Genomic DNA, 15,083 nt, shown 5'->3' with positions numbered 1-15,083 from the left:
TTAAGCACATCTAACAAGACAAATCTGAGCAGTCAGTGTATTAAAAAATGCAAATGTATATTTCCTGAGGAGAATCTCAGGAAGCACAATTTTTCAACAGGCACAGCGTCAGTGGAATTGAAGCATTGTGGGACCACTGTCCCTAATGTCTGTTTCAGTCAGCTGGAGAGTTCACCTTAGGAGTAAAAAATAAGGAAACTTTTGTGATAAATTTATTTCTCCATATTTTTAGGGAGAGGAAGAGAAGCAGGGAGTGACACATTTCTGTTGACCAAAGCTCATCCATTTCCTTCCTAAGGCAGAGAGGGAGGAACCTAGGGGTTACACTGAATCTGTAGATGATCTGGAGTACTCTAAACATAGGCAACTTTGATCTTTGAGTAAATTCAGTGCTTTTGATTCTTCTTGGATTTGGTTCAGGGATCAGATCCCTGCCAGTCCCATCTCAGTCCTTCTCCTCCCTCCAGAATAAGGTCACACAGTGAAAGATCCTGTCCTACATACCATTCAAGAGGGAATCTTTCTCTTAGAATTATTCAACGAAGTCCTTGGAAAGTGGTGATCAGAATGAGAGATGGGAACGGGGTTGAGGGGTGGGGCAGGAGCTACGTGACTAAAAAAATAGGCATAGAGATTCACTCCCCCCCCCCCCCCCAGACTCTTTCTCTTGGATGCTCTTTATAAGTCCCACGGACATGGCCACAACCACGCTGAAGGGGAGGGGGCAAAAGGGGCTACGATGACAGGATAGAGAAAGGCCTTGGCACAGACTTAACTTATCCCCTTTCTTTCATCCCATCGGTCCCAGGGAAGGCCTCACATGCCCCTCACCTGGAGCTTACAGAGGATGAAAGGTGCTCTCCTGGTACTGGAGGCAGGACTAGCAGAACTGGGGGCGGCCGGGGATGGTATTTCCAATGTCCTTAGATGCCTTTGGTGTTCCTCTCTAGCCCGCACCTTCCAGGGGCAGCAAAGCGTTGTTAACTCGTTACTCAAGCCTGGAGATGGCCTCGCCCCCTGAACAGGCCTGCTTAGCCCAGCTGAGGTTGTCCCACAATCCCGGGTGCCCCCGGGAACCCCGCGGGCAGGGCCAGGGCGGGCAGAAGAGGGGCGGAGAGGGGCGGGGACTGGGAGGAGGCAGAGGCAGAGGGGGCTCCGCTCTGTGCATGCTGATGAGTTCTGAGGCTGCCGCGTCACTCCGCACCGGCGCTGTGGCTGTGGGGCGGGCTGGAGCCGGCAGAGGCAGAGAGCGCGCGGAGCCGGCCAGCCCGCCGCCTCGCCCTCGCTAGTCTTCCTCCTCTGTCTCTTCGCCCCTGGCCCTGAACAGCTCAGCCCCGGAGGCGGCCGCAGCACCCTAGTGTCCCCGGGCCCAGCCGTCTCGGCTCCCAAAGCCTGGGCTCCCCCAGTCCTCGTCTCCCAGGGGCTGCAAGCTAAGCTGAGTCCCTCCGGAGGATGCCGGCTGCGCTCCGCGCTGCGCCCTGCGCCCTGAGATCGGGGCTGGGCAGCAGCGGCTCGGCGGGCGGGCGGCTGTAGCTGCGCAGCCCCCGGGCCGTGGGCCAGAGGCGGCAGCCGGGGCCCCAGGTGTGACTGGGCCGACGGAAGGAATGTAGAGTGGTGCTGAAAAGGACAGCTCCCACAAGCTGAGCTCTCAGAGCTCCGCACTCCGCCCTTCCCTGCCCCGCCCCTCCCCGTCCAGGGTCCAGCCGCGGACCGCAGGCACAGCGGGCGTAGCGCGGACTCCGGCGCCAGCCCATGGTGCCCGGGGTGGCTGGCCGCGCAGAAACTGCGGCGGCCAGCGGCCAGGCGGGAATGCCCCGCGGGTGAAGCAGCCCCCGCCCCAGCCGCGTTCATGGCGGTGGCCAGGAAAATCAAAACTTTGCTGACGGTGAATATCCTGGTGTTCGTGGGTATCATCCTCTTCTCCGTTTACTGTCGGCTGCAGGACCGCTCCCAGGAGCTGGTGCAGATAGTGCGCAGCGCCGACCGCCGGGTGCGCAGCCGGCACGCCAGGGCAGGCGTGATCCTGGACCGGGAGGCCATCCTGCAACGGCTCGACCACCTAGAGGAGGTGGTCTACAACCAGCTCAATGGTGAGCAGCGCACGGGACCAGGCCAGCGGCAGGGAGGAACTGGGAGGGGGCTGGGAGCCCAGGAAGGGTGCAGTGAGAGCGCACCTCCACCCCGAGGGGGCGCGGATGCACTGTCCCGCCAGTGTTGCATGGGGAACAGGCACCAGGGACAGCGCTCTGGGCTCAGGTGGGATCGGGTCTATGTTTGAGCGAAAGAGATACTAGACTTCCCTTAGCCTTTTTTAGCTCTTCCTAAAGAAGGAATCAACCTCTGAGGAGGAGGTGGTGGTTGACGGAGGCGCTAGTTTTCTGGCCTCTGCGTTTTCATGTCTCTGAATGGAATGAGAACCTTTCATTGATTTACTCAATAAATATTGAGACAGGGCTTAGTCCAAATTGGCATCTTGTGAGAACTTTTGAGACGGCTCTCTCATAGACGCTTCATAGCAAGGAAGAATATTGTCTGGGGAAAGGTGTTGCTTTCTGGTCAGCAGCTTTAAGGTGAAAGGCCCGGTAGACAAGTTACTCTCTCCTTACCTCTTTAAAAGAAACGATAAAGTCGGGAAGTGGAAGGGGGCTCAAAACAAAAAAAAAACAAAAACAAAAAAAGGAGGAAGAGCCAGTCCAGAGGTATTCAGATGTAACTGTATTTATTATACGAGGCATCCGTGGCTTTTGGGGTTTCCTGGGTTTAAAACTGGCCCTCGAATTCGCTTTGATCCCCCCAAATGAATATGCTCCTTTCTCTGTTACCCATCCCTGTAGCCCAATTCCCTACTCCTTTGCAAACTGCCTTCATTGTGAGCCCTATTGGGAAAATCTTCAATAAAAAATTCTAGAAAATGGAAGCAACAGACTTTGAGGATACTTAAACTTAAAGCCAAATATTCCAGGTGGATGATTAGCACATTATTACCTGCAGGCAGGCCCCTAGATGAGGCTACTTTACAGTAGTGACTTTAAGCTTCAGGGCCCTTGAAACATCCATTATAAACTTGGCTTTAAAATGACATTGAACTTTCTTCCATCGATTGGTCAGGGCAGGATCAGTCTGGAAGATAAATCTATATTAGTGTCACTGTAATTCACACTCAAGTAAGGCCATATGATGGAAACCTGCACTTCCCCCACTTTGTGCTGCAGGACAAGAAAGTGGTCCTTTGATAGTGTTGGTGTTGGAGGGGGGAGCTTTGATGGTTCTGTGATGCACAAGAGAATCAGGGAAGGAAGAAAGTTTGTGTATCTATGTCTGTGTCTGTGAATGCTTACACAATTAACAGTTTTCTGTAGTGAAAGCTCCAGAAAGATTGAAAAGGGCTGCCTTGTGTTTATACACTGTCAGTCTTCTACCTGTAAGTTTCCCCCATGCAATAACAGGCAACAGAGCAATGTAGGAAGGAACCCTCTAGAAGCTCCCCCCTGAGGAGGCAGTGCCTCCTGATCTGGAGCTTGCCATGCATGATACTTTCTCTCTTGGAGTCCAAGAAATATCGGTTTCTAGCCTTAGAGCTGGAAGGCAATGCAGAGGCCATCTAGTCCAAGCCTCTTCTTTTACAGATCAGCAAACAAAGGCCCACAGAGATGAAGTTGTCTGCTCAAGGTCACACAGTCTGTAGGGGAACTACAATTTGAATCTTTGTTCTCTGAACATAAATCTAGCATTTCCTTCTGGAGGGTAGTGCAGAACTTCTTAAGGCAAGGATTCTTAACCTTCTTTGCGTCACAGATCCCTTTGGCTGGCTGGTAAGGACTATAGAATCCTTCTCAGAAAAATATTTTAACTACATAAAATAAAATTCATAAGAACATAAAGAAAACCAATTTCAGTGAAAAAGTTGTCAAAATATATATATTTTTAAATCCACAGACTCTATGAAATCTGTTTATAGATGCTTTAGGGTAAAGAATTCTTGCAGGGGGCAACTAGGTGATTCAATGCATTGAGAGTCAGGCCTAGAGATGTGAGATCCTGGGTTCTAATCTGGTCTCAGATTCTACCTATCTGTGTGACCCTGTGTGACCACTTAACCCCCATTGCCTAGCCCTTACTGCTCTTTTGCTTTGAAGCCAATATAGAGTATTGATTCTAAGAAGAAAGATAAAGATTTTTTTAAGAACTCTTGTTTTAGAGGGTCCAGTAAGCCCAAGGCAAGAACTCTTGTTGGATATACTTAGGCAAGCAAGAACATGTACTTGGTTTAGTTAAGTTAAGGGAGAAGTCCTTGAGGGATTTCATTTGACCTATGTACAAATCTTTATTGGATGTCATTAAACTTCTCCATGAACCTTTATGGCTCCAGTTTGGCCAGTGTAGTGGCCCTATATGGAGTTTGGATGGGAATTTAAAGTGGGTCTAGTTAGAGCAAGACAGAAACTATTGGTGGGTCCAGTTAAAGGAAAGCAAGAACCTTAAATGAATCCATTCACAACAGGGTAGGAATCTTTTAGTAGGTCTGGTTAGGGCAGGAACTTTAGTGCAGGGGCTCTTAACGTAAGGTCTATGAACTTATTTAAGAAAAAAATTGGAAAACTGCATTTCAATACACTGGTTTCTTTTATAATCCTATGTATTTTGTTTTACGTGATTAGCTTTGCCAGAGAATGCCAAAGGGGTGCACACACAAAAAATTATGAGAACCCTGCAGTGGGTCTAGGTAGGGTAGGGCAGGAACCCTTAGTGTTTCTAGTTAAGTCAGAGTTGGAACCCTTGGTGGGCTCATTTCCCCAGAAGTCTTGGAACAGAATTTTCACTCAGATCTGTGAAACACTCCCTATACCTGCATGCTGGGCTGTTTAAATCTTTATGTGGTCTTCCAAAATTCTCTTTGAGAGAGCATAGGGCATCATCCTTATTTCATAAGCTCCTTCTCATCATACACACAACTCATGATTTTCCTTCTGAAGTGGTTTTGCAATGAGACTTATGGTTCTTCTGTCCTTTTCTATTCCTCTGGTGGGGGGTGGGGTGGGGAGCAGGTAGAGAAAGAGGGAAGAGAGAATAGGGAAAAGTTGAGTTGAAGTTTAATCTTGGCTATTCCATCAATGTGACTCATCACTGCAGAACAGTGTATCCCAGTAAGAGCATGCAGCTTCATTGAAATCTATTTGCCAGGGTGTTATGGGCTGTTTTATGGGGAGAACTAGAAGATTATATAAAAACATTGGCAACTTGCTGGGGTTGTATAACATCATGATAACTGGCTCTCTACTGCTTAAGGGCTCCCCTTCTTCATCCTTCAAGGTGAGAGATACCCAAAATGTATTATGGCAAGAAAACCAAGACACTTGATTCTATGTTCCTGATAGGGAGAAACCATTGACTTTGTGAGAGAGTAAGGGAGTAGTCCAATCCTCTCTCTCCTTAACAAGCACAGGCAGCTTCTCCTAAGGGTGTAAAAATTCAGGTCATTGTTTGGAAGGTTACCTAGTGAAAAACACTAAGAAAATAAACAGGTAAAAAGATCCCCTCTTTCAGGGCCTTTCTTTAGGGTCAGATATACCTTGACTTACCCTAGCCAGAAAGGGACCTTTTTTGGACCACATTCACATCCCAGAATGCTTTAATAATTGCCCTACCAACACACCCTTTAAGCCCTAAAAAATCCAAAATGGTCTAAATATAAAAATTATCATAATTTAAAAATGGAACAAAATGGATAGTACCACCATTCATAGCTATTTCTGAGGTGAAATTCTTAGTACAAGAGAAAGGAGAGAACTAAAAAAGATAAAACTAACCATTCCCATTACACAAAATTGAAAAGCTTTTGCATAAACAAAATCAGTGCAGCTGGGGTAAAAAGGAGAATTGTTGATTAGGAAATTTTTTCTCTGTTTTTGTCAATTCTACTTTTAAAATTTCATACTGCTAAACTTAACTGTGAAGTCTAGTCTGGCATGTGGAAAAAAGAAAGGAATGAAATCCAAAGAGAATTGCAGCAAATGAAAGAACAAGGACTACAGGGAATGAGATACAATTGGAGTATTGATGGGAAGATTTTCTCCCCAGCTATGGAGGAATGGTTTAGTGATTAAGACTAACTCCTCAAAAAACAAAACTCATAAGAATTGTTTGCTGACAACAATGGCTATCATTTTTCTGATCTTTTCATCTTGGGATGAAAATGTTCCATGGTTTCCATGTTGTTCATGTCTTCTTTTGCCTAGGAAAAGACCACATGCTTTCCATCTAACTAATCAATTTGAGGCAATATAAATGAAAAACTGATAGCCATGTGTGTCTTTGCCAAAATATAAGGGCAAGTGAACTTCAGAAAGAAGACCTCATCCACAAATTTCTCCCCATAGATAGACTAGCCACTAATGCTATATATAAATATAAATATATTTATAGCTATAATATGGTGACCATGCCAGCACATTAACCCAATAATGATCCTGTGAAAGAAAGATGCCTTGTAGCCAAATCTCTTTTCTCTAGTGCTTAGAGCACAGAAGTTTTCTGCTGTCTTTGGACCTTGATTAGCAAATAACAGTAAAGTAGCTCTGCCCAGGGGTTCCTTTTTTCTTTTTTAAATTTTTAAATTTTTTTCTTAAAATTTTCAAATTAATTAAGAATATTTTCCTGGTTATATGATTCATGTTTTTTTTTTCCTTTCCATCTTCCCTCCCCCCTCCCTGAGCTGATGAGCAATTCTACTGGGTTATACATGTATCATTGTTCAAAATATATTTCCATATTATTAATATTTGCAATAGAGTGATCATTTAAAGTCAAAATAGGGGTTTCTTATTAATGGTGATGTCAAAGGATATTATGGATTTGATTTTATGGGTGGCTTTATTATGAATGTCTGGGGCTGGGGGCCATAATAGAGTAGGCAATGAATGTAGTGTCAATGGCATTGGTATCTGGTAGATTGAGTAAAGCATAGGCTCCTAGTGGTGGTGTCTATAATGTCTATAAAACCCATTGCATATCTATGATAAAATTCTGATATCAAATACAATTAGAAAATTAAGACCAATATGTGAGACCAAGAGCCATTCTCTGAATGAATAATTGGAAAAAAAAAAGTTATGGAAAAAAACAGATCTCAAAAGAATTGTAAACTATTAAAATCATGGTAAAGATTGCTCCATATAACTAATAAAAGGAGTTTTATATATATATATGTATATATATATGTATATATATATATACACACATATATATCAGTCTTAGATTTCCCCTGACCCCCCCCCCCAAATTAGCAAAGATATCCAAAGATGGAAATAGTGTTAGAGAGGCAACAGAAAGATAGACATACAAATATGCTATTGGTGGAGCTGTGAATTGGTCCAGCTGTTCTTAAGGGCAATTTGAAATTATGCCTAAAAGCTACTAAAATACACACCCTTTGACCCAAAGATCCCAATGGTATAGAAATTCAAGGAAGTGAAAACAGAAAGAAAGCTTCTATTTATACCAACATATTCTTAGCAGTAGTACTTTTTTCATAAAAAATAATAATGCACATCATCTGGGAAATGGATAAATAAATGGTGTATAATTGAAATTAATGAACCATAATAATAATAATAGTTAGCCTTTATATAATACTTTAAGATTTACAAAGTACATTACAAATATCTCATTGATCCTCACAATCCTGGGAAGGCCAGTGCTATTATTATTCTAATTTTACCAATGAAGAAACTGAGGCAGATAGTGGCTAAGAGACTTGCTTTGGGTCAAATAGCTAGTAAGTCATATAGGTACAGGATTTGAACCCAAATGACTGACTCTACATCCAGCTTTCCATCTACAGTGTCACCAAGCTGCCTTAGAAAAAACAAATATGAAGAATTTGAGAAACATGGTGGGCTAATATGATCTAATATGTAGTAAGGGATGCAGAACTAGGAAAGCAATGTACACTGACCATAACAATGTAAATGAAAAGAACAATAAAAAGAATGAATCTTTCTAATTATAATGACCAATCTTGGCCCCAGAGAATAGATGAGGAAATATATATCTCTCTCCTTCCATTGGTGAGATGTGTTGGTGGCAGGGAACTATGAGTATAAAAATGTTGTGTATATATATATATATTGTCATACATGGTTGATTGGTTTAGCCAACCTTTTAACAAATCTTCATCATAACAACTTTCCCCAGAGTGAATGGAAGAAAATAAAACCTAATAACCTCTTAAGAGAAAATATTCAGTATATGTGGTAGGGTAGAAAGAATAATTGGAATCAGAGAACCTAGGTTTAAATCATGGTTCAACTTTTTAAACCTGTATGACCTTGAGATAGTGCAGTTTAGTAAAAACATATGGCCTTGGAATCAGATGACTTGGGTTCAAATCTGATTCTTCCCCTTATTAGCTATTTGGTCATGGACAAGCCCCTTTATGTCTCTGGGTTATTGTTTCCTCAACTGTATAATGAGAGGGTTAGACCAGATGAACTCTAAGACCCCTTTCCAGCTTTAAATCTGTGTTCCTATGAAAGGAAGTCAGGAATACCTGGGTCTGGATCCTTCTTCAGACAATCTGTGGGGACCCTGAGCAACTTGTAACCCCTCTGAGACTGTTTCATCATCTGTAAAATACTAGATAAAGAGTTTCCACATTCCCTTAAAACTCAATGATCCTAACATTTGGAAAATACTAATTTTCCCATCACAAGATTATTGTGGGAAGAAAATCAGATAGTACAAGTAATAAATTTTGTAAACCTTAAAGTATTATTATTATTACTTTACATTCAGTGCTATTAAAGGGTAGCTCCACCTAGTAAGCCCAGTCTTTAAGTCAAGTCTTTAATAAATGCCTACTATGTAGTCTGATCTCTGCTCAGCTATACTGTGAGAGACAATTATGACCTTAAGGCAACCACAGTATAGCTGGGTAAATGAGGCCAATGCAGAGAAAGCACAACAGAGTATCTTACAATTTCATATGAGAAAGTATGGCTTAGGTTATAAGTATTAATAGCGGTAAGAAAAAGGAGACATCTGTGTTGATCATCTTCATCAAGGAGGACTTCATAGAAGAGGTAAGACTACCAAATTCATAAGACTACTCCATTTTGAGATTGGTAAGGAAGAAATGTTCTTAAAGTTTCACAAAGGACTCTAAAAATGGGACAAATTTTAGACCCAAAAATCCAGGAAAGAAACACCATCATCGGCTGATTTTCTCTGTTAGTGTCGTTTTGGAGCTTTCCCTGGAGGAAACTAGAGTCTAGAAAGAGGCTAGCTCTTTCAGTGTGAAAGAAGTTTTCCTTGGGTTGAGGGTACATAGTGTGATATGAAAGAATAAATGAATCAATCAGTCAATTAAGGAATGGATTGATGAAAAAATCAGTTGTTTAACATTTACTATTTGCCAGGTAAAAGAAAAACAACCCCTTTTTTTAAGTAACTTAAGTAACAGACTATATTAAGTAATAGACAATGAGGAGAGAAAACAAATATAGGGGAGTGGTGACCAGAGAAGGGCATTTTGGTCTAGAAAGCCTGATACTGTAGAAAAGTCAATAGACTCTAAATCATATGACCCAATATTGAGACATATATCCTCCATTTATTAGCTATGCAAATCTCTTTACCTTTTTAAGATTCAGATTCCTTATTTATAAATGTAGGTAATCTGTGAAAATGTTACTTTTGGTATTATTGTGATTTTGCTAAAAATCTCAGGCTGTATCCTCACATCAAGCAGGTTGTACTGCATTTGACTTGCAGGTTTATATTAGACACTCAGGATTTAATCCAATACCTCATTTTACTGATAAAAAATCTGAGACATCAATAAAGGAAAATGACTTACCCAATGTCACTCATCTGGTAAGTATCAGGGTCTTTCTGGGAGGTACTGGAGGAGGGCAATGGAAGGTACAAGGAGTTAGTCTATTACTGAAGTTCTAGCTAGGAAGAAGGAGCCCCAAACCCTTGAATAGTGCCAACCAAGGCAAGGAGCCAACAGCCAGGAGGCCTGCCAGCAACTCATGAAGGCAGTTGGCCCAATTCAACAACTTCTTTCCAAATGAAGAGTGTATTTGATCTAATGCAAAAATCACTGAATCTCAGAAATCACCGAATTTCAACATTGGAAGGGAACTTAGAGGCCATTTAATTTGACTAGTACCTGAAGAAGAATTCTCAACTCAGCATCCCTATTAAATGGCAATCTAGTCCTCCTTTAAAGGTGAACACTACCTACTTCCCAAAACAGACTATTCCACTTTGGGCTCACCCTGATCTCTTCAAAGCTTTTCCTGACATTGTCTAAATCTGCCTCTTAGCATCTTCCACCCATTGTTCCAAGTTCTTCCCTTAGTGACCAAGTCAAACAAATAAAATCCCTTTTTTCCATGACAACTCTTCAAATATTGCAAGACAACTATCATGTTCCCCTTGAATCTCCTCCAAGCTGAATATTCCTTGGGTGATCTTCATATGTCATGAACATGAGGCCCTTCGTTATTCTGATTGCCATCTTCCACTCTCCTAAATACTTCTCCTAAAATCTGGTGCTCAGAATGGGGCATACTATTGAGGAGGTAGACGGATAAGATAGATGACAATATTACAGTCACCTCCCCAATACTGAAAACTATACCTCTCAATGTAGCCTAAGATCTCATCGATCTTTTGGCTTCCAAACTATTAATCCACAGTGAGCTTGCAGTATACTCAAATCTGTTGATTTTTTTCCCCAGACGAACCACCGTATGCTTTTCCTAACCTGAAATGGAGAAGGTATTTTCTTTTCAATCCAAGGGCAAGGCTTTAAATTTTTTCTATTCAATTTTATCTTACTCTATTTGGCCCCACCTTCCAGTCTGTTGAGATCATTTGGGATTCCAATTCTGTCATCCAACCTATGATGTGTTCCTCTTAGCTTTGTGTCAAGTGTAAATTTGATGAACATGATACCTCTGCCTTTATCCAACTCATTATTGAAAATGCTCATCAGTCCAGGGCCAAGCACAGATTCCTGCACTCCCCAAGAGGCCTTCTTCTAAGCTGGTTTGGAAGCATTAATGACTATTTTTTGGTTCTAGGCATCCAACCAGAAATAGAGAATGATGAAATCTCTAAGTTTATGTGATCCCAAGACAAAAGAAGGGAGAAAGAGAAAGCTAAAAAATGGAGACAGAAGAGAAAAGAGAAGCAGGGAAAAAAACCTAAGGAAAAGAGAAAGCTCATCTCATTGGAGCTGATAGAGTATTACCTGAAATGATCTGATCTGGACACAGCAGGGGTGAAAATGTAGCTTCTGTCCTCTCTGCATATCCCTTACCCCCACTCCAACAATAGGAATTTAGAGGAGAGGAAGGGAGCAAGCATTTATGAAATGCCCATTAAGTGCCAGGCACTATGCCAGTGCTTTATAAATATTACCTCATTTGATTCTCCGGAAAATAGGTGCTATTATTGTTCTCATATTACAGTTAAGGAAAATGAGGCAGACAGAGGCTAAGTGATCATCCCAGATATACACAAATTTTAAGTGTCTGAAGCCAGATTTGAATTTGTCTTCTTGACTCCAGATCTGGCACTCTAATCCACTACCTCACCTAGTTTGTCTCTAATTTCTTCTAGGACAGGAATACTAATTTAATAAGCATTTATGCAACACTTACTGTATGCCAGGAATTCTTTTAAGCCCTGAGGATATAAGTAAAAATAAAAAGAAAGACATTCCCTGCCCTTTGGGGGCTTATAATCTACTAGGGGCAGACAACTCATAAAAAAGGGAGTAGAAAAGTGGAAAGGGGGAAAGTATGCACTCAGACAAATGAAATGTCTCTGTTAACTGCAGAGAGAAGTCCAAAGACACCACTCAAAGAATTAAACTTGGACCATAGGACCTTCAGTATATTGAAACCCTTTTTTGTTGTCATTTGGTTATTTTCAGTCTTGTTTGATTATTTATGACTCTATTTGGAGTTTTCTTGGCAGATACTGGAATACTTTGCCATTTCCTTTTCAAGATCATTTATAGATAAAGAAACTGAGGCAACAGGATTAAGTGACTTGTCCAGGATCACAGAGCTAGTAAGTGTCTAAGAACAGATTTGAGCTCAGGAAGATCCCAAGCTCAGTGCTCTATCTATTGTGTCACCTAGCTGCCTTGAAGATCCTTTAGAAGTTATAACATCACTGTGGTACAGAGTTAGAGTTAGAAGGTATCAGGGTCAACCTCCTCATTCTACTGATGTGGAAATAGAGATTAAGAAACTTGTACAAAGTCACACAGGAAATATATGGTATAAGAAGGATTTGAACACAGATTCTCTAATTCCTTCTTTCCACCCTATCACAGTTCTTTCCTCCAATCATCTTAGGAAGTAGAGTATAGTGAAAGAGGAGTAGATGTGGAGTTGGAAGATCCAGTTCTGAAAGCTGGCTTTAATTCTCATATAACCTGGAGCAAGTCCCAGCTTCTCTGAATTGATTTTCCCCTAGGTAAAATGGGGAGAGTAGAAGAGAGGTTCTCTCAGGCCCTTTCCAATTTTAAATGCTACGAGCAAAGAAAACAATGTCTAAAAGGACATGGAGCATCAAGTGGAGATAGGGTTAGGACTTTCCCTATTAGGGAAGGCTTCTGGTTGGTATCTCCAAACCATCCAAAGGCATGCATTTATAAAGCACCTACTAGGTGCTTAGCCTTGCCTTACTCATTTAACTGATCACCCTTAAAGGTTGTTTTGATAAATAGATAAATATGCCTGATCTATAAAGATCTCTAAAGAACTTCCTTGTCAGTTTCCTGTGCAGAGAAGGAAGTTCATCTCCAAAAAGATTTTCAATTTATTTGACTTGGGATCAGAAGTCAACTGCATTGGAAAGTTTTCCATATCCCTAAGGGAATTTCATTCTCTAAATTGCTTAACCAAGGACATGGAGCAGATCCATAGATACTTTATCAATCTTTGCTTTCATCTTTTCCCCAAGTGTGCCTTCCATGGTCCAATTTTTTTTTCTTTCTGGCTGGACATCAGGATTTAGGAATCCCATATTGCCACCAGAGAGAAAATAGGTACAGTGCTCCAGTTATTGCAATAACTAGCATTTTTTTTGTGGGAAGGAGAAGGGAAGGAAATGAGCATTTATTAAGTGCCTACTATATTCCAGGCACCGTGTCAAGTGATTTGCAAATTATTATCTTATTTGCATGGTGCTTGCTTATAGGTTTCCAAAGAATTTATGGTATAGCAAAGAGAGGGCTGGATCTGGAATCAGAAAATCTGAGTTCAACCTAGCTCAGCTGCTTACTGACAGTAGGACCAAAGGCAAGTTAATTTTCCTCCCTGGGTCTCAGTTTCTTCATATGTAAACTCAGAGAGCTGGACTAAATGACCCATAAAATCTCTTTAAGCTCTAGATCTTTGGTGTTGTGTACATAATCTCATGTGCCTGTCATAACATTACATGGCATGTACCTATAGTGTGGGCATGCATGGAATGTCAGCAGACTATTCCAGCATCCCTAACCACTATCATTGGTCCTTCCCCCCAAAAGTCACTCTTTTACCTAATTATAAGAATGTCAACTCATTCCCATTCCCATTAAATATGATGATTACAAAGTTTTCCCTGGCCATGAAGGGAAAGGAAAAGGTCAGTGGTAATTCTTGCTCCAAGATATGCCAGCACTTTGGGACACTCCTAGACCATATGCTATGCTCCCCACTGCTGAACATTCTGATTCCACTCAGCTCCTAGAGTCTCCTTCTCAAAATAGATTTGTGTGTGTTTTACAATATATTTTGTTCGAACTTGTTTTTATATGTTTCTATGGACATGTATCTTTTGGTAGAAACTAAGCTTCTTGAGGGCAAGCTCTGTTTCATTTATATCTTTATAACTTTAGAGCCTAGTATACTACCTGGCATGTAGTGGGTGATGGATAAATATCTGATAATTTATTCTCTTTAGATAGATAGATGGATAGATATATAGATAGATTATTAAATAGCTAGATTATTAGACAGATAGATATTGATTATTGGAGCTAGATAGATATAGATTCTTAGAAAGAGACTGAGATTATTAAAGATATAGATAGACAGACTGAAAGAGATAGATGAACAGACATAGATAATTATTGTTCAGTCTTTTTTTTAAAATCATGTCCAACTCTTTGTGACCTCATGGATTATGTTGTCTATAGGATTTTCTTGGAAAATATTTGGAATGGTTTACCATTTCCTTCTCCAGAGGATTAAGGAAAACACAGGTTAAATGACTGGCCCACAGTAATAACTAGTAAAACATAACATATAACTAATAAGTATGTAAGGCCAAATTTGAATTCAGGTGTTCTTGATTCTGAGTCACTGAGCCATCTAGCTGCCTATAGATAATTAGATATTGATAGATTTTTAGACAGATAGGATATAGAGTATTAGATTAAGATAGATGTATAGACACAGCATTTATTAAGCACTTCAAATGTGCAACATACTGTGCTAAATATTAGGGACACAAATGCAAGCAACAAGACAGTTCTTGCCCTCAAGAAGGTTATATTCTAATGAAGGGAGTTGACTCATGTATGGGAGCTTGAAAGCAGGGTAGAAGTCAAGGAGGAAAACTTTCCTGAATAGGAAAAGGAGAAAGAGTCTGGTGTGAGGCACAAGGGAAGGAAAACATGGTGGATGGGTCCCAAGAGCTTAAGTGCATTGTCTAAGAAGTCTTACACTTCAGTCTAAGAATGTGAGCTTCTTGAGAGCAGAGACCATCTGTTTTTATTGTTTTTTATCCCCAACTTTTAAACACAGTGTTTGTCACATAGTAGGTACTTACCAAGCACTTTAAAAATTCATTCAAGTTCAGTGCACTAGGGAAAATCTGTCAATGTTTGTTGGAAACTCTTATGTAATGGCTTCCATAATCAACACTCACCCTCACCATTCCTCAACCTTTGCCTAGTGATATCATAGCTGACTTTCTATTAATTTTCTATGGAAAGTATAAACTAGTTAATTCCTCAGTCAAGAATAACCTTTGATTCCCTGAGAATGAGAAGAGTAGAAGGCTATCCT

The 15,083-nt window shown here is 41.1% G+C and overlaps 1 protein-coding gene across 2 annotated transcripts in view; it reads left to right on the top strand.

The window, feature by feature from the left end:
• Positions 1 to 995: 995 nt before the first annotated feature.
• The window catches only part of GALNT9 (polypeptide N-acetylgalactosaminyltransferase 9), a 581,478-nt gene continuing 567,390 nt past the window's right edge, over positions 996 to 15,083 (top strand). Inside the window, exon 1 of one of the 2 annotated variants that reach the window (XM_056821945.1) lies at positions 996 to 2,090. In XM_056821945.1, the coding sequence (XP_056677923.1) occupies positions 1,850 to 2,090 (241 nt within the window). In that variant the 5' untranslated portion in view covers positions 996 to 1,849. The remainder of the gene's footprint in view (positions 2,091 to 15,083) is intronic. The other variant, XM_056821944.1, reaches the window with a different exon arrangement.

This window comes from Monodelphis domestica, chromosome 3 (assembly GCF_027887165.1).
Source record: "Monodelphis domestica isolate mMonDom1 chromosome 3, mMonDom1.pri, whole genome shotgun sequence".
Lineage (NCBI taxonomy): Eukaryota > Metazoa > Chordata > Mammalia > Didelphimorphia > Didelphidae > Monodelphis > Monodelphis domestica.
This window is presented reverse-complemented; position numbering and strand designations above follow the sequence as displayed.